The sequence below is a fragment of the Neolamprologus brichardi genome, chromosome 15 (assembly GCF_056152115.1).
Source record: "Neolamprologus brichardi isolate AB-2024 chromosome 15, ASM5615211v1, whole genome shotgun sequence".
Taxonomy (NCBI): domain Eukaryota; kingdom Metazoa; phylum Chordata; class Actinopteri; order Cichliformes; family Cichlidae; genus Neolamprologus; species Neolamprologus brichardi.
In genome coordinates this window covers 39518437-39537842 of record NC_142118.1, presented here as the reverse complement: position 1 = coordinate 39537842, position 19406 = coordinate 39518437, and the positions used below count along the sequence as shown (strand labels likewise).

The 19406-nt window shown below is 45.8% G+C and overlaps 2 protein-coding genes across 2 annotated transcripts; both read left to right on the top strand.

Moving 5' to 3' along the window:
- Positions 1-777: 777 nt before the first annotated feature.
- LOC148098649 (uncharacterized) lies at positions 778-2061 on the top strand. The gene is made up of 3 exons (XM_087852623.1): positions 778-1084; positions 1567-1728; positions 1820-2061. The coding sequence occupies exons 1-3, from the start codon at positions 778-780 to the stop codon at positions 2059-2061; spliced, it is 711 nt and encodes a 236-aa protein (XP_087708749.1).
- A 7460-nt stretch (positions 2062-9521) lies between these two features.
- On the top strand, positions 9522-19381 carry LOC102784818 (sorting nexin-9-like). Its single transcript, XM_087851805.1, has 17 exons — positions 9522-9632; positions 10991-11077; positions 11154-11228; positions 13573-13684; positions 13769-13925; positions 14376-14460; positions 14540-14665; positions 14866-14983; positions 15059-15189; positions 15455-15558; positions 15839-15942; positions 16037-16114; positions 17111-17187; positions 17299-17388; positions 17626-17740; positions 18963-19054; positions 19145-19381. The coding sequence occupies exons 1-17, from the start codon at positions 9621-9623 to the stop codon at positions 19190-19192; spliced, it is 1611 nt and encodes a 536-aa protein (XP_087707931.1). The 5' UTR covers positions 9522-9620; the 3' UTR covers positions 19193-19381.
- The last annotated feature ends 25 nt before the right edge of the window (positions 19382-19406 follow it).

Here is a 19406-nt window from a genome sequence, read left to right as displayed (position 1 = left end):
CAAGACGGTTCAGCTGGTAATAAGTTAGGGTAGGGTTAGGGGTAAAGATGTAAAGATGTTTAGATGTGGCAGAGGTTTAAAAGACTGTGGAGTACTTCATAAACAACACAAAGACTTCCCCACGGTCTGCAGTGCGTCACACCAGAGTGTGTGTGTGGGACGAGGCTGCACTCCTTTATTGGACACCTGTGGACCACAATGTGCCCGGGAACACTGTCTGAAACCAGCATTGTTAACACAGCCCACCTGACTGAGGTCAGCTGGCGTCCTTTAGCCTGATGGGACCACCATCAGGCTAAAGGACGTCAGAGAGCTCAGAGAGCGCCAGATGTCAGAGAGCTCCTCCATCCTAGCCTCCACCCGTTCAGTCCCCCAGGAAGGAGCTGTATTCCAGGAAACAGCTGAAGTAATCACTGACATGACTCAGTATGAGTCTCAGCTGTAACAGCTCGTTTCATCGACATGTTTTTGATTTTCATGACATCTGACTAGTTGTTGCTACCTCTGTGCTTTATCGTATTTGTCTTAAACCTTCAGCTGGAGCTCAGTGCAGAGTTATCTTATTCATCTTGTGTCTGTAACGGTGTGTTTACACTGAACGCGATAGATGCGAGCGAAAACGCCCCAGACGCCCCTAATTTGACGCATGCACATTCGCACCTCGACGCGTGTCCAACGCAAATTCATCGTGTGTCAAAATATGCAATTTTGACGCGCGTGAACCGGAAATGTGGGAGGGATGTGGGAGGAAGTTGTGCCGGACGGTTTCTTTGCTACATGGCAGCTGTCGAGCTAGCGCTTGAAGAGAGAGTCTCCCTCCTCTATTTACTGTGGAGAGCAGAGCAGCGACGTCCTCGCCGTACCTGGGTCCATCAGGTCCTCCAGACGCGTGAGCAGTTTGGTGAGTTTCACCATTTGCTCCAGGAGCTGCGCCTGGACGACCGTGGCTTTCAGCGATATCACTGTCTTTCACTCGCCCAGTTTGAGGACCTGCTGTCCCGCGTTGGTCCAAGCATCGCCCGCCTAGATACCAACTACAGGTGCTCAATCCCACCTGCAGAGCGCCTGTCCGTCTGCCTGAGGTTAGTAAAAGTGTTTAATACGGCCGCCGTTTTCTTTGTGAGTATTTATTACACGGCGTGCTGCGGGGAAAAGCCTGTTCTAATGTTTGAGTCTAAGGTTTATTTTTTAGCACCTGGCGTCTTTTTTACTTCTCATCCGTGAATAATCTGCTCTTTCACGTGATTCAGTTTATTTTGAAAAGTCTCAACAGGATCTTGAGCTTTATTGTGAAAGGTTTACGTGGAACATAAACAAGCAGACACGCGATGGTGTTACCGTCGCTGTTGCTAACGACAACGCATAAAAACAGGTGCTTGTCCGTCTGTAGTGTGGTTATATTAAATATAAGAGAAAGAGAGAACTTTAAGAAATGAATAATAACTACAGTGACATCAAAACATGAACAAATATCGCCGTAAACAGTTTATTTTGCGACACCACGAAACAAACGACAGCGTAAAATGAAACGATCGACGTTTTTATATCGTCATCTGATATATATCGTTATATCGAACAGCCCTACCTTCAGGACCATCGCATTCAGTTTTCGAGTTGGTGTGTCCACGGTGAGCCAGATCATCTCCCAGGTAGCGACGGCCATCTGGGACTGTCTAGTGGATGATTTCATGGCTGTGCCTTCACCTGCAGACTGGCGGTCCATCACAGAGGGATTCCAGGAGCGCTGGAACTTCCCTCTCTCCCTCACAGTGGAGGTTGCATCTGCGCTCCATGGAGCTCCGTCCTGAAATTGCGGAGAAGTGCGTGAAGGCAACGTGTGTTCTCCACAATTTTCTGCGCTGTTTGGACGAGAGAGGAGCACCTGCTGTGAGGGGTGTGGCACCTGCTGTGAGGGGTGTGGCACCTGCTGTGGTGGAGCCGTTGCAAGGCCTGGGTCGTGTAGCAGCAAACAACTCCTCCAGAGAGGCTGTCCTGGTGAGGGAGAAGTTCATGGCCCACTTCCTGGCAGAGGGAGCTGTGTCTTGGCAACCAAAGGAGTAGCCTGTTTGAAGTCTGAGTGACTTCCCCACAACGGCTCTTTTAAGAGCCACCCACAAACCTCTAAAGAGTGTTCCTGTCTTTTTAAATTTTTCTTAATAAATGGAGCTCTACTCCAAAATAAACTAACCTCTCTTTACTCTCTTAAGTAACTTGTCTTCACTATGTTCCTGTATACAGTGTGATGCAAAAGTTTGGGCAACCTTATTAATAGTCATTATTTTCCTGTATGAATCACTGTTACAGTAAAAGATGTCACTTGCATATATCATATAGGAGACACACACATTGATATACACTAAATATTCATTTCATCCAACGTGTGAAACCTGCTGTGAGGACAATTAAAGTGTGGCCAGAGGGGACAGACGCAGTGCTCCAGGACAGATTTAAAAACACAGACTGGAATATGTTCACCCACACAGACCTGAACCAGTACGCCTCATCTGTACTGGATTACATCTCCAAAACCACAGACAGTGTCACCACCCAGAAACGGATTACCATGTACCCCAACCAGAAGCCTTGGATGAACCGGGATGTTCGTCTCCTCCTGAAGGCCCGCAACACTGCCTTTAGGTCAGGAGATGCCTTCAGTACAGCCAGGGCTAATCTAAAGAAGGGCATCAAAAAAGCTAAACACCATTACAAAAAGAAGGTAGAAGAACACTTCTCCAACGACGCATGTGGCAAGGACTCCAGACCATTACAGACTACAGGACCACCAAACCCTCCCCCGCATCCTCTGATGTCTCCTTCCTCAACGAGCTCAACAACTTTTATGCCCGTTTTGAGCGAGGGAACCCCACAACCAAAGCAGACGTGACGCCAGACCACCAACCTCTGACTCTCTCCCCCACCGATGTAGGAGCGGTGCTGAGCAGGATCAACGTCCACAAGGCTGCAGGTCCTGATGGCATCCCCGGGCGTGTTCTCAGAGCGTGTTCTGGGGAGCTTGCAGGAGTGCTCACAGACATATTCAACCTGTCCTTGGCCCACGCTGCGGTACCGGCCTGCTTCAACTCCACCTCCATCGTCCCGATACCCAAAAACTCCAACCCATCTTGCCTCAATGACTACCCCCCAGTAGCCCTCACCCCCATCATCACTAAGTGCTTAGAGCAGCTGGTCCTAGCACACTTCAAATCCTGTCTCCCCCCCACCCTGGACCCCCACCAATTCGCATACCGCCAGAACAGGAGCACAGAGGATGCAGTCTCCATCGCACTGGACTCTGTCCTCTCACACCTGGACAACAACAACACCTACGCCAGAATGCTGTTCATAGACTTCAGTTCAGTGTTCAATACAATCCTCCCCTCACAACTCATCAGGAAACTGACAGACCTGGGCATCAGTTCCCTCATCTGCAAATGGTTACTGGACTTCCTGACCAACCGCCCCCAACATGTCCGGCTGGATAACAACTGCTCATCTACAATCACAATGAACACCGGTGTACCACAAGGCTGCGTGATGAGCCCTTTCCTCTACTCCCTCTTCACCCACGACTGCAGACCTGCTGATGGTTCCAACACCATCATTAAGTTTGCAGATGACACCACGGTGATTGGCCTCATCAGTGACAACGATGAGTCTACAGGGAGGAGGTGGATCGTCTGGCTGAGTGGTGCGACACAAACAACCTGCTGCTTAACACCGAGAAGACCAAGGAGCTCATCGTGGACTACAGGAGGAATGCTGACCCACATCCACCCATCCACATTAAGGGGACGGCTGTGGAGCGTGTGAGCAGCTTCAAGTTCCTGGTAGTCCACATCTCCGAGGATCTCATCTGGACGACCAACTGCTCCAAGCTGGTCAAGAAGGCTCACCAGCGCCTCTTCTTCTTGAGGACTCTGAGGAAGAACCACCTGTCCTCAGACATCCTGGTGAACTTCTATCGCTGCTGCATCGAGAGCATCCTGACCAACTGTATAACAGTCTGGTATGGGAACTGCTCTGCCTCGGACCGGAAGGCGTTGCAGAGGGTCGTGAAAGCTGCCCAGCGCATCGCCGGAGCACCACTTCCTGCCATAAAGGACATCTACAGGAAGCGGTGTCTGAAAAGGGCTGGGAAAATCATCAAAGACCCCAGTCACCCATCACATGGACTCTTCACCCTCCTGCCCTCTGGGAGGCGCTACAGGAGCCTCCGGACTAAGACCACCAGGTACCGGAGCAGCTTCTTCCCCACAGCTGTCAGACTCCTGAACTCTGCCTCCTGAACTCTGACCCACGTTAACACATGGACTGGACACACACACACCCACAACCACCTACACACACACACATATGGACAACTGTACCCTCAAACACACAAAAATAACATGGACTGAACCACCACTCACAACCACCAGCACTTTATAGCCTCTGTAGAAATGATCCACATATCTCACTGATCTTAACTGCACTACTGTATAGTTCTGTGTAAATAATCATTCTGTACATACGATCATTTTTAATCCTACAACTGTTTATAACCTGCATAGTTCACATTTCTGTATAACTGTATATCTCAGATTTCTCTATAGTTTTTCATATTTATATCCTGTTCATAGCCTGTACATACTTATAGTTATAGAATATTCATAACATACTTCATACCGTGTACATTATAACATACCATAATAGACCCATTTCTGTAATATACTTACATATTTATATTATTGCTAATATATATTGTAATATATCTTTATCATGGCTAAAGCACTTCTGGATGGATGCAAACTGCATTTCGTTGCCCTGTACCTGTGCATGTGCAATGACAATAAAGTTGAATTCTATTCTATTCTATTCATTTCTCTTTTTTTGTGTTGCCAATTTATGCACCTGCTTGATTTTGTTTAAACAGTTATTGCACACTTTCTGTAAATCCAGTGAACTGCATTTCACTTCTCAAACATCACTGTGTTTGTCTCCTATAGGATGTATTTAACTGACAATTTTTATTGTAACAACCAACGATTTGTACAGTAAAATAATGACTTTTCACAAGGTTGCCCAAACTTTTGCATCCCACTGTATTAGTATGTTTTATCATTAGTATAATATGAAATAAATTCTACAGGGTGGGCCATTTATGTGGATACACCGTAACAACATGGGTTGGTGATATTAAAGTCCTGTTTGTGGCACATTAGTATATGTGAGGGGCAAACTCCTCAAGATGGGTGGTGACCATGGTGACCATTTAGAAGTTGGCCATCTTGGATACAACTTTTGTTTTTTCAATAGGAAGAGGGTCATGTGACACATCAAACTTATTGGTAATGTCACAAGAAAAACAATGGTGTGCTTGGTTTCAACGTAACTTTATTCTTTCATGAGTTATTTACAAGTTTCTGACCACTTATAAAATGTGTTCAATGTGCTGCCCATTGTGTTGGATTGTCAATGCAACCCTCTTCTCCCACTCTTCACACACTGATAGCAACACTGCAGGAGAAACGCCAGCACAGGCATCCAGTATCCGTAGTTTCAGGTGCTGCACATCTCATATCTTCACACCATAGACCATTGCCTTCAGATGACCCCAAAGATAAAAGTCTAAGGGGGTCAGATCGGGAGACCTTGGGGGCCATTCAACTGGCCCACGACGACCAATCCTCTTTCCAGGAAACTGTTCATCTAGGAATGCTCGGACCTGGCACCCATAATGTGGTGGTGCACCATCTTGCTGGAAAAACTCAGGGAACCAGCTTCAGTGCATAAAGAGGGAAACACATCATCATGTAGCAATTTCAAATATCCAGTGGCCTTGAGGTTTCCATTGATGAAGAATGGACCCACTATCGTTGTACCCCATATACCACACCAAACCATCACTTTTGTTGTTCCAACAATCTTGGAGGATCCATCCAATGTGGGTTAGTGTCAGACCAATAGCGGTGGTTTTGTTTGTTAACACCATTCACATAAAAGTTTGCCTCATCACTGAACAAAATCTTCTGCGTGAACTGAGGGTCCTGCTCCAATTTTTGTTTTGCCCATTCTGCAAATTCTGTGCCGATCTGGGTCGTCCTCGCTGAGATGCTGCAGTAGCTGGAGTTTGTAAGGGTGCCATTTGTGAGTAGCTAATATCCGCCGAAGGGATGTTCGACTAATGCCACTCTCCAGTGACATGCGGCGAGTGCTACGCTGTGGGCTCTTGCTGAATGAAGCTAGGACAGCCACTGATGTTTCGTCATTAGTGACAGTTTTCTTGCGTCCACATTTTGGCAAATCCAACACTGAACCAGTTTCACAAAGCTTAGCAAGCAGTTTGCTAACTGTAGCATGGGAGATGGGTGGTCTCGTAGGGTGTCTTGAAATCTGCTGCAATGACCCGGTTACTGCGTTCACCAGATATCAACACAATTTCGATCCGCTCCTCACGTGTTAACCTCTTCAACATGTCAATGGCTGTGAACAAAGAGAAACTTGTAAATAACTCACGAAAGAATAAAGTTACGTTGAAACCAAGCACACCATTGTTTTTCTTGTGACATTACCAATAAGTTTGATGTGTCACATGGCCCTCTTCCTATTGGAAAAACAAAAGTTGTATCCAAGATGGCCGACTTCTACATGGTCGCCACCCATCTTGAGGAGTTTGCCCCCTCACATATACTGATGTGCCACAAACAGGACTTTAATATCACCAACCATTCCCATTTTATTACGGTGTATCCATATAAATGGCCCACCCTGTACATGTGTCAAGTCGGGTGCCAATATTTGCTGTGTAGTAGAACAGAGACATTAGTCATTACAAATGTTTATTGGAAAAAATATATAAATTCACTAACAAAAACATTAAACATAAATATATAACATTTAACTATTTACAGAGAGACAGGAATAAAAAGGACCCAGCTTGGAGTGGAAGAGCCTCAGGGGGAAGGAGGAGAAAAATAACAACATTGTTTCTGCCCTGGAGAGCTGCTGCCTCATCAGAAAACTAGGGTCCACGGCAGTGATGAGCTTTTCCTCCATACTGAATGAAGAATGAAGGGCTTTGGATGGATCTGCCCCTTTGACCATTTCCCCTTTGGTCAGAGCCACGTCAGCAGGCTCCTGATTGGTTGTCGTGGCGCGATTTGACGCTTGAGTTCAGATTTTTTCAACTCCAGCAGTAGACGCGAAACGCGCGTTTGCACAAAATGCAACACAAAAACTGACGCGCGTGGTTTTATTCGCGAGCCAAACGCGGCAGACGCGGTACACTGACGCCCGTTTCACGCGTTTTCGCGATGCAATTCTGCTTCCAAATTTTCGCGGGACACGCAATCGCGTGTCATCGCACGTTTTCCATTGACTTTACATGTAAACCTGACGCTCTGGCCACCTCTATCGCGTTCAGTGTGAACACACCGTAAGACTTAAACTACATGGACTTAGAGACAGTTTGATTGTAATCTGGTTACATTTTATGCTGAAACATGACTGAGATTCTGTCATTAAATGATGTCCAACAGCATTTTAAAGGTTTGATAGAGTCTAGAAACATGAAGTTTGACCCTATACATGGCTGACATCATTGCAGTCATTCTGAGTTCCTGTGAGGTTTAAAAATGTGCAGGACCCTGGATTCATCAACATGACGCTGACTCACTTTCATCTTCCTGCTGCGCTGCTCTTTGTTTACCTGTTTCTAATGTGACTCATTTGTTTCAAGGACATTCTTAGAGAGCTGCTTCCTGCTTACAGGTTGCTTCTCCTGTCTCTGTTCACTCTCCTCCCTGGGTCAGTGTTGGTGTCTCTGTGTGTTTAGTCTTTTGCTTACTTCCTGTTTTAGTGTGAAGGTTGGTTTTCTGGAGTTCCTGATTGTAGTTCTACTTCCTCCTATGTGAGCATCCCCACCTGTGTTCAACATCATGCTTTAACATTTGGCGAGAGAGGACGAACGTTTATCGACCAGAGCAAAGAAATTGTTTACGAATCAACAACATGTCTTTGTTTTCCAGAAAACACACAAACTTTAAGATTTCAGGAGCGTTTACTCCAACCTGTGGGTGTAGCTGTAGTTTGGCTGGGGAGGGGCAAGCCCACCCAGCCCCCAGCTGAGCCCCCCCACCAAAGCTGTGCTCCACTCATATGCCTCAGTATAACTCAGACTGATTCACACAGTTTGATCAGGCAGAATCTGAACACCACACGAGTTCCTGCAGTGCCACAGTCAGTGTGTGGTGAGTTTACTGACCTGCTCAGAGAAATGGCACAGCTGCTGTGATCTAAGACACACACACAGGTGTTCCTGTGTAGTGGACACTGCACACTGGGTCATACCTGTGGTTTAAAGTATTTATCCTTCAATCATCTGTGTACGTGTAATACATGTGTAGTACCCGTGCAGTACTTTCTAAAATGTGAGTTTCACAGGTGTTTCTGTGGATTTGAGTTCAGGCCTCTGGACACAGGTATTGTTTTTTTCTGTGGTGTAATAAAATAGCAGATGCACTGCATCATGGGAGCAGTAGTATGAGTGGTGTGGCTCAACACATCTCATTAATAACACATGACCTGATACCACAGAGTCAGAGCAGAAGCATGAACACACACAAAAACAGATTATCCCAGAACAGGTGAGCACAGGTGAGTCAGGCTAGGGCAGGGCAAACAGCCTGCAGACACATGCTAGGCAGGAAGTGGAGGGCTGACAGCCAAAATAAAACAGGAAACACCTGTTGGGTATCTCAGAGATGCCATTCTTCAGGCTTGAGTCCAGGCAGTAGCGACGGTGTGACCTACGACCGCCTTGACTCGGCCATAGGTCACCTGACACGGGCTTCAGGTGTGACCTTTGGCCCAGAGAGCAGCAGAGACCACAAACAGCAGACAGAGTGAAGCCCGAGTCCCCACATGTGTGTTTCACTGTAACAACAATCATATAGTTTTATGATGCACTGTTTATTTTTGTGTGTTTCTACAGTTTTTATCTGTACTTTTATTTTTTTTTATAAAAAACTATTGTTTACTGTTTTATTCAATTTACAGTTAAAGTTCATATTTTACACTCTGCACACTGATCCTAATGATCTTAGTGTATTTTGTAGTGTTTTAATGCATTTAATAGCAGTATTTTAACAAGTATTTCGTAATATTTTAGCGTTTTGTATTTTGTAGTATTTTAATGTGCTTCAGTAGTATTTTCAACTGCTGTATTTTTACAGCGTGTAACTGGAGAGTTTTCAGGAGACGCCCAGTGGAATAGCCCTTCCGTGTATGACGTCATATGTGGTCAAGGTTACAGAGCACAAAAATAAACTAACGGAAGCGGACTTTCAAAATAAAAATGAATAAAACTAAGCGAATCTGTGATTTATTTACCACATTCCTGTATTTTATTATATGAATTCAACTTGCCTGTGTTCACAGCTTCTTCAGACGTCACTAAAGTGTCGTCACTAAAGGTGTCGTTTTATAGGTTTGTTTGCCCTAGAGCTACTGCGTTGCTTTAATTGTGAAACGCCACAGCGGAAGTGCCGTCCTCGCGCTCCCTACCTTGACGCAGCGGGGCTCAGGTCGGTCCGCGAGCTGACGGCAAGAACCGGGATCGAACCTACTCCTGTGACGTCACCATGGCTGCTCAGGTAAGACCATCGCCTGCACGCGTACCTATCTGCGGTGACCTCTGACCCCGCGGCTGGCTCCAATTAGCGCGCTGAACCGAACCGGATTCGGGGAGCAACAGAACGGCGGGGACACACCTGAGACACGGCAGGTGTCAGCAGACAGGTGCAGTGAGCGGCACGAGGAGAGGAGGGGGACACAGGGGAGACACGGGGGAGACAAGGGGGGAGGGAAGAGCCGCAGACACGGCTCGAACAGCCGTGGGGAGAACTGCCAACATCCAGTTGGGAAAATAGGAACGCACAGGCTGCTGCTGCGCATGTGCGGGAACATCAGCCCACGTTTAAAAGTTGTCGGAGAAGCTCAGAGGAGGGTCAAAAGTCACAGACCTGCTGCTGAGGAGAGATCGATGAGTGTTATTGATCCCTGTGATGATCAGTGAGGCCTGCAGGCGATATATCAGAAACTTTAGATTCTGAGGAACTCAGAGATCGTCAGTGTGAGGAGGTCTCCGTGTTTCTCACACCACAATCCTCTGACACCAGTGGCGGTCCTAGCCTGTTTGGAGCCCCTGGCGAACACTCCCTCTGGCGCCCCCCCACACACACACATATAAAACATATTAAGGATTATACATTACCATAAAACTGTTGTCGAAACAGACTGAATTTTGCCAGAGAAACACACATATGAAGAGAGAGAGAGAGAGTGCATAGTACGCAAACGGCTACCAAACAGCCATCATGATTCGTCATACAATGAGAACAGGACAAATCAACAATTGACAATATTACAATTAATATTCAAATCTGTAACATAATGTATTGTTTGGAGTTTAGTCTGTTACTGTTACTATTTTTACCATTTCTTCTTGGAGCAACTGTAACCCACATTATTTCCTTAGGGATTAATAAAGTATTCTGACTCTGATAGTTTCAGGATGACCTGCCATCATCCAATCACACATCTGCTTACCTTCATCTGTTGATCGTTTCTCCTCTTTTCTATTTTTTCTAAACTGAGCTCCTGATGGCTTTGAACTTTTCTTGTCCATCTTCCATTGGTTTTAATTTTGCACTCCAGTATGAACACAAATCCCCCAAATCGAGGATCACCACAACATAACCTAACAGACCAACACCTTAGTTCACAGATCCACTTTGTCTAAGGTTTATTTCTGGGATTTCACACAACCCAGGATTCAAATCATGAATACATAATGGGCTTGGATTTACATCATTATGAATGACGTGCTCTATTTGGAAGCAGCCGGCCCCCTCCCCTTTCGACGGGTTGTATGTGTGACTTTAAATCATCAAACTGTAAATTATAAATTTGTGTGTGTTTGTGTGTGTGCATGTGTGTGTGCGCTCTCCAGGCTCTGGTTCTGTACAACTTCACAGCGGAGCCAGGAAACAACGAGCTGTCGGTGAGAGAGGGGGAGACCATCACTGTGACAGACCAGGTAAACACAGGTGTTTTCACTGCACACACTGCAAAGGAAACACGGCTCCACCCCCTCACGTGTCCCTGTTCTTCAGACTGTGGGTGGAGGCTGGATCCAGGCCCAGAACTCCAGCGGACAAACCGGCCTTGTACCTGAGGGATATTTACAGGTGAGCGCTGTGACATTATTTCATGTCGTGTCAACACAAAGAGGCACAGATCAGCGAATTTCACCTTCATCAGTGTCACACTGCTCCTCTGTCCAACACTTAGCTTTGAGTTTAGTTTTTATTATTATTTGACTGTTTGTTTGAATTTAGCTGAGATTCCAGAACAGAGGCCAGAAAATCAGTATTTCAGTGAAAACAAGCAGCTGACTCGCAGGCTGATCCAAACATCAATAAATACGTCCATCAGGGCTTCACCGGGCAAGCTGCAATCATTTATTTTACCAAACCAACAGAGACTAAAACTGAGGATATTTCATCTTTATTTGATTTCAAGTTCACAAAGGCACAAACACTTCACAGAGATACTGAAAATCACAGCACAGAGTGATAACCCCACTGTGGAGACCATTGGACCACACAGTGTAACCTCTGCAGGGCTCTAGACTAACTCTTTGCCACAGTTGCACTGGTGTGCCTAACTTTTTTTCTTAGGCGCACCAGCACAAAAGTTAGGCGCACCCAAATTTTTCAACCACATCACTGTCCATACAGACAATGTAAATGATTAACTAACAATCTTGTCAACACAAAGTTCTACCAGAAAGATAAGTTACTGAAAAAGTGCTTGAAGTGCTTCGGCACTCTTTGGTAACATTGTAGGCAATGTTAAACCTAATCATCACATCGGCTCCTCTGACGACCTGTTTGCTGCTGCCTGCTGCTGAAAGGCAGAGGGGAGAGGGGACACTTGGGCAGTGCATTTATTGCAGCATATAATGTGTTTTCTGGATACACTGTGTGCTTTTTCAGCGTTCAAAGATTGATGGCTCCATTTCAGAGCACTGGCTATGAATTTCAGACGGATCAGGCCTTAACAAAAAATGTATCAATAGTTCTTTTCATCTTTTCTTATTCAATTCAATTCAATTTTATTTATATGGCTCCAAATCACAACAACAGTCGCCTCAAGGAGCTTTATATTGTACAGTAGATCGCACAATAATAGATACAGAGAAAAACCCAACAATCATATGACCCCCTATGAGCAGCACTTTGGCAACAGTGGGAAGGAAAAACTCCCTTTTAACAGGAAGAAACCTCCGGCAGAACCAGGCTCAGGGAGGGGCGGGGCCATCTGCTGTGATTGGTTGGGGTGAGAGAAGGAAGACAGGATAAAGACATGCTGTGGAAGAGAGACAGAGGTTAATAACAGATATGATTCAATACAGAGAGGTCTGTTAACACATAGTGAGTGAGAAAGGTGACTGGAAAGGAAAAACTCAATGCATCATGGGAATCCCCGGCAGCCTACATCTATTGCAGCATAACTAAGGGAGGATTCAGGGTCACCTGGTCCAGCCCTAACTATATGCTTTAGCAAAAAGGAAAGTTTGAAGCCTAATCTTGAAAGTAGAGATAGTGTCTGTCTCCTGAATCCAAACTGGAAGCTGGTTCCACAGAAGAGGGGCCTGAAAACTGAAGGCTCTGCCTCCCATTCTACTTTTAAATACTCTAGGAACAACAAGTAGGCCTGCAGAGCGAGAGCGAAGTGCTCTAATAGGGTGATATGGTACTACAAGGTCATTAAGATAAGATGGGGCCTGATTATTTAAGACCTTGTATGTGAGGAGCAGGATTTTGAATTCTGGATTTAACAGGAAGCCAAAACAGGAGAAATCTGCTCTCTCTTTCTAGTCCCTGTCAGGACTCTTGCTGCAGCATTTTGGATTAGCTGAAGGCTTTTCAGGGAGTTTTTAGGACTTCCTGATAATAATGAATTACAGTCGTCCAGCCTGGAAGTAATAAATGCATGAACTAGTTTTTCAGCGTCACTCTGAGACAGGATATTTCTAACTTTAGAGATGTTGCACAAATGGAAGAAAGCAGTCTTACATATTTGTTTAATATGTGCGTTGAAGGACATGTCCTGGTCAAAAATGACTCCAAGGTTCCTCACAGTGTTGCTGGAGGCCAAGGTAATGCCATCCAGAGTAAGAATCTGGTTAGATACCATATTTCTAAGATCAGTATTGAACAGCAGAAATTAAGCTTTCTTGTCCAAGGTCATTTAAGTTAAAAAAAAAAAGAGTGGCCGACAGCGCTGACTATCTCTGATTGGTTCAGACCACGATAGGGGCATAATGTGTGTCTGTTGTTGACCACACGGAGACCTTCAGAGTTGCTGAGGCTTTTTTTTGTTCGTACTCGAACAGTTGGTCACATTGGTGATTTTTTTTAGTCGCACAATTGAAAAATTTGGTAGCACCCTGCTCTGTGATGGCTACAGTAAAGTCTGTATCGTCTGCAGGAGCATCTGTTTGTTAAAGATGTTGTCATGTTTCAGATCAGAAACACTGGTGGTATTGGAGGAGGCGGGGACCTGGGCTCGGGGGGCGGGGCTTTTGTCAGTCACACACAGGGATGGGACAGTCGAGGATACAATCCCACACAACACGGTAACATACGCTTGTTTTCAGCTCATTTTCAAGTATAGTGTGTTACTGTGAGGAAAAAGGTTTTACATCAGGAATGTCGAGCAGTGTCCCTATCAGCTGTTCAGGATGATGACGGCGAGTGGGACGACGAATGGGATGACCAGTCGGTGAGCAGTTACCATGACAACAATCAACCAGAAGGGGAGGCCGGAGCCTCAGGACGAAGCGCCCATGGACCCAGTGTTAAGATCTCCCTCAATAAGTACATATGTTTCTGAAATATGCAAATATAACAGACGACTCACAGTAGAGCTAAAAGTAGAGTCCAGTAGATGTCGGTCCATAGAGCAAAGTGGTAGGAGTCAGTGGAAGACAGGGAGTGTCAGTCATTAGATGTCAGTCACAGTGGTTAGCAGTTGGTAGATTGCTGTAGAAGACAGTAGAGCTTACTAAACATCAGTTGAGTTCAGTAGATGTCAGTAGATATCAGTAGTGATAGTAAACCCTAGTAGATTTCAGTGGAAGGGAGTGAATGTTGGTAGTTGTTAGATATTATTAAAAATTAATGGAAGCAGATGTCAGTGGAAGTTGGCAGAATTTGGTAGATGTCAGTAGAAATCAGTAGAAATGAGTAGATGTCAGTATAATTTGGTAGATGTCAGTAGAAATCAGTAGAAACGAGTAGAAGACAGTGATGCCTTCTTGTCTTTAGGTTCTCGTTCTCCAAAGGTCCGAGTCCAGAAGTCTTCATGTTAGCCCGCCCTCCGGCTGACAGCAGAGAGAGACTTCCTGTCTACGTGAGTCCAACATTTCTCTCTTGGTTAATGATGTGTGGTGTCGATTGCTCTGATTGGCTCTTGGTCCTCGTCCAATCAGATGGGAGAAGTAGGCCCCGTCTGGCTGTACTCGACGTCTCCTCTGGACTGTGTGATTGCTGATCCAAAGAAAGAGTCCAAAATGTACGGACTGAAGAGCTTCATCGAGTACCAGATAACACCCAATGTGAGCTTAGTAGAACTTTTTTTAAACTTGCTTTTGTTGATTTTTATTTTTAGGTTTTAGCTTCTGTGAAACACTTTGTGATTTTTATCTCGAAAGGTGCTATATAAATAAAACTTTACTTACTTTACTTACTCTGTAGTACTTAGTAGTACTTGCAGTATCACTGGGTATCAATCTCTGACTCCTCCCTCTTCCTCCAGACAACCAACAGCCCTGTCAATCATCGCTACAAGCACTTTGATTGGCTGTACGAGCGTCTGCTGGAGAAGTTTGGGTCCATACTGCCCATCCCCTCACTGCCTGACAAACAGGTGACAGGTGAGCCATCGCCATAGCTACCCTATATGACCCAGCAAACACCTTTGACTTTACCGGTCTCACCCGTGCTTGTAGGCAGGTTTGATGATGACTTCATTAGGATGAGGATGGAGGGTCTGCAGGCCTGGATGACTCGAATGTGTCGGCACCCCATCGTCTCTCAGAGTGAAGTCTTTCAGCTCTTCCTCACCCACAGAGATGAGAAGGTAGGTGAAGCTCCACCTCCTGCTTTACATCTTTCAGGTAACCTGAGAACCTGCTGTCTAAGCCTCTGGGACGTCCTTTTTGTTTATTCACAAACAAATGAAAGACTGCAAACACAAACCAGAAGGCTTCAGGTACAGAACAGACCCCACCCACAGGTTATAAATGTTTGTATGGTCTTTTATGGAGATCATGTTTGAGCCAGTCAGGTGTGATGATATCTGATGCTGGTTGCTGATTGGCTAAGGCTGTCTGTTGTTGTTTCAGGAGTGGAAGGCGGGGAAGAGGAAGGCAGAGAAAGACGAGACGGTGGGTCCAATGATGTTCAGTTTGGTTGAACCTGAAGCTGCAGAGCTCGATGTCGTCCAGGTGTAAGTCACTCAGTCTGGGTCTATACCCTGGGTTTGGTCTGTCAGGCTACCTCTGATTGGTTCGCTCATTAGGGTCGTCTAACTCGTGTCTGTCAAACGTCACATGACCAGTCATCAGGCGTCAATCCCTTTTTTAGCTGTAGCTCACTGGGAGTGCCACAGGGCGGTGTACTGGGCCCATTACTGTTCCTTATCATAAATGTACTTTCTTCCATCAAACAGCAGCTCAGTTTTTACCTGTGGCTTTTTACCTTTGTGTGACCTCTGAGTGTGTGTGCAGTGAACAGAGGTGTGAACACTACAGCCGCTTTACAAAGTCCATGGATGACGGCGTCAGAGAGCTGCTGAACGTCGGGCACGCGCACTGGAAACGCTGCACCGGACGTCAGTGCATACATTTAAAGTTATTCCGTGTACATGTACACAGAATACTTACAGCTGTGGTTGGGTGGTAATGTCTTCATCTGTTTTTAACCAGCACTTCCTAAAGAGTATGAGCGCATCGGCCAAGCCTTCAGAAACCTGTCAACTGTATTCATCACCAGCAAATATCCAGGTGAGCGAGGGAGGAGTGTGGGGGTGGAGGAGGGAGGATAGGAGGGAAGGAGGGAGGAGGATAGAATAGGAGGGAGGGAAGGAGGGAGGAGGATAGAATAGGAGGGAGGATGGAAGGATAGAAGGATGGAAGGAGGCAGGAGGGTAGGATAGAAGGATGGAAGGAGGGAGGAGGATAGAATAGGAGGGAGGATGGAAGGATAGAAGGATGGAAGGAGGGAGGGGGATAGAATAAGAGGGAGGATGGAAGGATAGAAGGATGGAAGGAGGGTAGGATAGAAGGATGGAAGGAGGGAGGAGGATAGAATAGGAGGGAGGATGGAAGGATAGAAGGATGGAAGGAGGGAGGAAGATAGAATAGGAGGGAGGATGGAAGGATGGAAGGAGGGAGGGGGATAGAATAGGAGGGAGGATGGAAGGATAGAAGGATGGAAGGAGGCAGGAGGATAGAATAGGAGGGAGGATGGAAGGATAGAAGGATGGAAGGAGGGAGGAAGATAGAATAGGAGGGAGGATGGAAGGAGGCAGGAGGGTAGGATAGAAGGAGGGAGGATGGAAGGAGGGAGGAGGGTTGATAGAAGGAGGTAGGAAAGAAGGAGGGAGGGTGGAAGGACTGAGGAAGGATGGAAAGATAGAAAGAGGGAGGATGGAAGTATAGAAGAAAGGAGGGAGGAAGAGAGGGTGGATGTAAGGATGGAAGGGCGGAGGATAGAAGGAGGGAGGGTGGAAGCATGGAGTGAGGAAGGATGTAAAGATAATCACAGTGCAGGGACTCCAGCAACACTTAAACAGGAACAACTTTATTGACTGACCAACGGTTTTGTTTACATTCTCGGAGGACTTGAAGCTCTCCTGCGGTGCATTCAGGGACTCTGAGCTCAGTGTGTTCTTTCTGAACCATTTTCCTTAAAGCTGGTTTCCATTGTGAAATACGTAAATATCCAGTAAACATCTATTATGTGGTATAAGTACAGACTTTTAAGTGTCTGCGATGCAGGTGAGGCGACATTGACCGACGCTCTGACGGCTGCTGGAAAAACCTACGAGGAGATTGCTGAGATCGTTGCCCAGCAGGTAAAAACACACACACCTATGTATAAATACACAGTATACTGTGTTTTCTCAGTCTTACAGTAATATTTTTTTATTCTCTTACTGCATTCTTTGTTGTGTTAATGTTTCCAGCCTCAGAAGGACCTCCACTTCCTGTTGGAGACTAACAGCGAGTACAAAGGGCTGCTGGGATGTTTTCCAGACATCATCGCTGTACACAAGGTACAGCAGAACTACACAGTGACTATACTACACAGTACTGCTACACATAACTGCAGGTACACACAGAGAATGTCTGAAAACATGAGACAATAAAACAGACTGAAGCTGGAAACTGAGGCTTTTATTTTGGAGGTTTTTATTCAATTGCTGTCAGAGCAACATTAATTGGGGAATGGGAGGGGCTCCAGGTGTGCTGAGGAGGGCGTGGTCTCACCTGTGTGTGTGTGTGTGTTTCAGGCTGCTGTAGATAAAGTGAAGGAAGGCGATCGTTTGGTTTCTGCAGGAAAAATTAACAACAGCGACAGGAAGTGCATGAACCAGCGGCTCAGCTGCATGAGCTACGCCCTGCAGGGTAACAGCACACACACACACACACACACACACACACACACACACACACACACACACACACACACACACACACACACACACACACACACACACACACACACACACACACCACCCAAAAATCCCAGCAAACCCAAAGATCAAAGTAATCTCTTTGACAAAGTTATCAGCCCCTGGTGAAATTTAAAGCTGTCATGCTTTTAGCAGAGCGATGGATTTTCTGCGCAGTGTTTCTGAACATGCTTGTTTTATTTAAAAAGCATAAATCTGTTTACAAACAATGACAGAATAATTTCAGAGAGACAAACATGACCACAGTCAGTTTGTCCTCCTGAAGAACTGAGCTTGTCATTGACCCCCAGCATGGACCTGCTGTGCAATGACCTGCGTTCACTCTGTAACACTCAAAGATGTTAAATTAAGACCAAACCAAGGAATTTCTCCGGTTTACAGTTAAATAAACTGATCTGTATAAACACATCTGTGAGGGTTTGATCTGAGGAAGCATCGCCCCAAATCCAAAGACACTTTATAAATCACTTCAGACCTGAGGAGAAGAGTGAAAGTTATCACAGTGTCTCCAAGTGTGGACAACAGAAGTGAGGAGAAACTCAGAGAGAACCACGATGATCCTGCTGAGGAACACGCTGCAGGAGACCAAAATGGGCGTTACGACCACCCACTCAGAGCCCCAACTTTAATCTTTGGCCTGAGCCAAGGACCAAGATCCCCATCAGGACACATCACATCTGTAGGAGCTTCAGAAGAAGGAGGAGGGGCTGCGGTCACTCAGGAGACGAGAGAAGAAAGGACACACAGCTGACCTTTAGCATCACAGGATCATTCAGTGACTTCATGTAACCCTTCAAAATAAAACTGTCTTGCTCTGTCTGACAGCGGAGTGGACGGTCACATATACGAACCCTGTGAGGGTGTTTCCTGCTCAGCTCGCGTCACACACTGAGCTTTAGTCACCTGCTGCCTTTTCATGATGTCATCGCGTTACCTCATCACCGGTTTAGTTTCAGCTGTTTCTGCTTCACATGTGTATGAAGAGATGATGATGTTGGGTTCATGTCAGTCCCACCAGAATAAAAATCCAAGAACGACTGATCTAAATAATAAAGTAAATAAAATGATACCACAATAGTATAAAGTTAATGTTTGTATGTGTAATAAATAAAAACATGTCCGAGGGTAACTCGCCGCTGTCTGCTCTCCTCCAGCTGAGATGAACCATTTCCATAGCAACCGTATCTACGACTACAACCGAGTGATGCAGCTTTACCTGGAGCAGCAGGTCACCTTCTACCAGCAGGTGAGCGCCAGGCGGGAGGCGGGGTGGGCGGAGTCTGGTTGCGTGTTCAGGTCTGTGATGTCGTCTCCCCTCTGCTCTCTGATTGGTCAGATCGCAGATAAGCTGAGAGAAGCTCTGAGCCAGTTCACCACGCTGTGAGGACGCCACCGCCACCATGTGATGTCACATGTGACATCACAGCCTGAGTCACTGTTAACAAAATAAAAGCCTCATAATCTTTATAGTGTAAATGTTGATATGATGATTAATGATGAGTTTCCTTCTTTTTCTGCTTTATTTAAAAACTTTTTAACAGTTGATTTTACACGTTTAATAAAACTTTCTACGCCTCCACCTGGCTCTACCTCGTCTT

What these genes read in the sequence shown, in the direction of transcription:
- LOC148098649 (XM_087852623.1), top strand. Translation starts at nt 778, where the DNA reads ATGGCAGCTGTCGAGCTAGCGCTTGAAGAGAGAGTCTCCCTCCTCTAT. An exon ending in CCTGTCCGTCTGCCTGAGGT is followed by an intron (nt 1,085 to 1,566) that starts TAGTAAAAGTGT and finishes TGATATATATCG; the next exon opens with TTATATCGAACAGCCCTACC. An exon ending in AGACTGGCGGTCCATCACAG is followed by an intron (nt 1,729 to 1,819) that starts AGGGATTCCAGG and finishes AAATTGCGGAGA; the next exon opens with AGTGCGTGAAGGCAACGTGT.
- LOC102784818 (XM_087851805.1), top strand. An exon ending in TACCTGAGGGATATTTACAG is followed by an intron (nt 11,229 to 13,572) that starts GTGAGCGCTGTG and finishes GTCATGTTTCAG; the next exon opens with ATCAGAAACACTGGTGGTAT. An exon ending in GAGAGAGACTTCCTGTCTAC is followed by an intron (nt 14,461 to 14,539) that starts GTGAGTCCAACA and finishes TCGTCCAATCAG; the next exon opens with ATGGGAGAAGTAGGCCCCGT.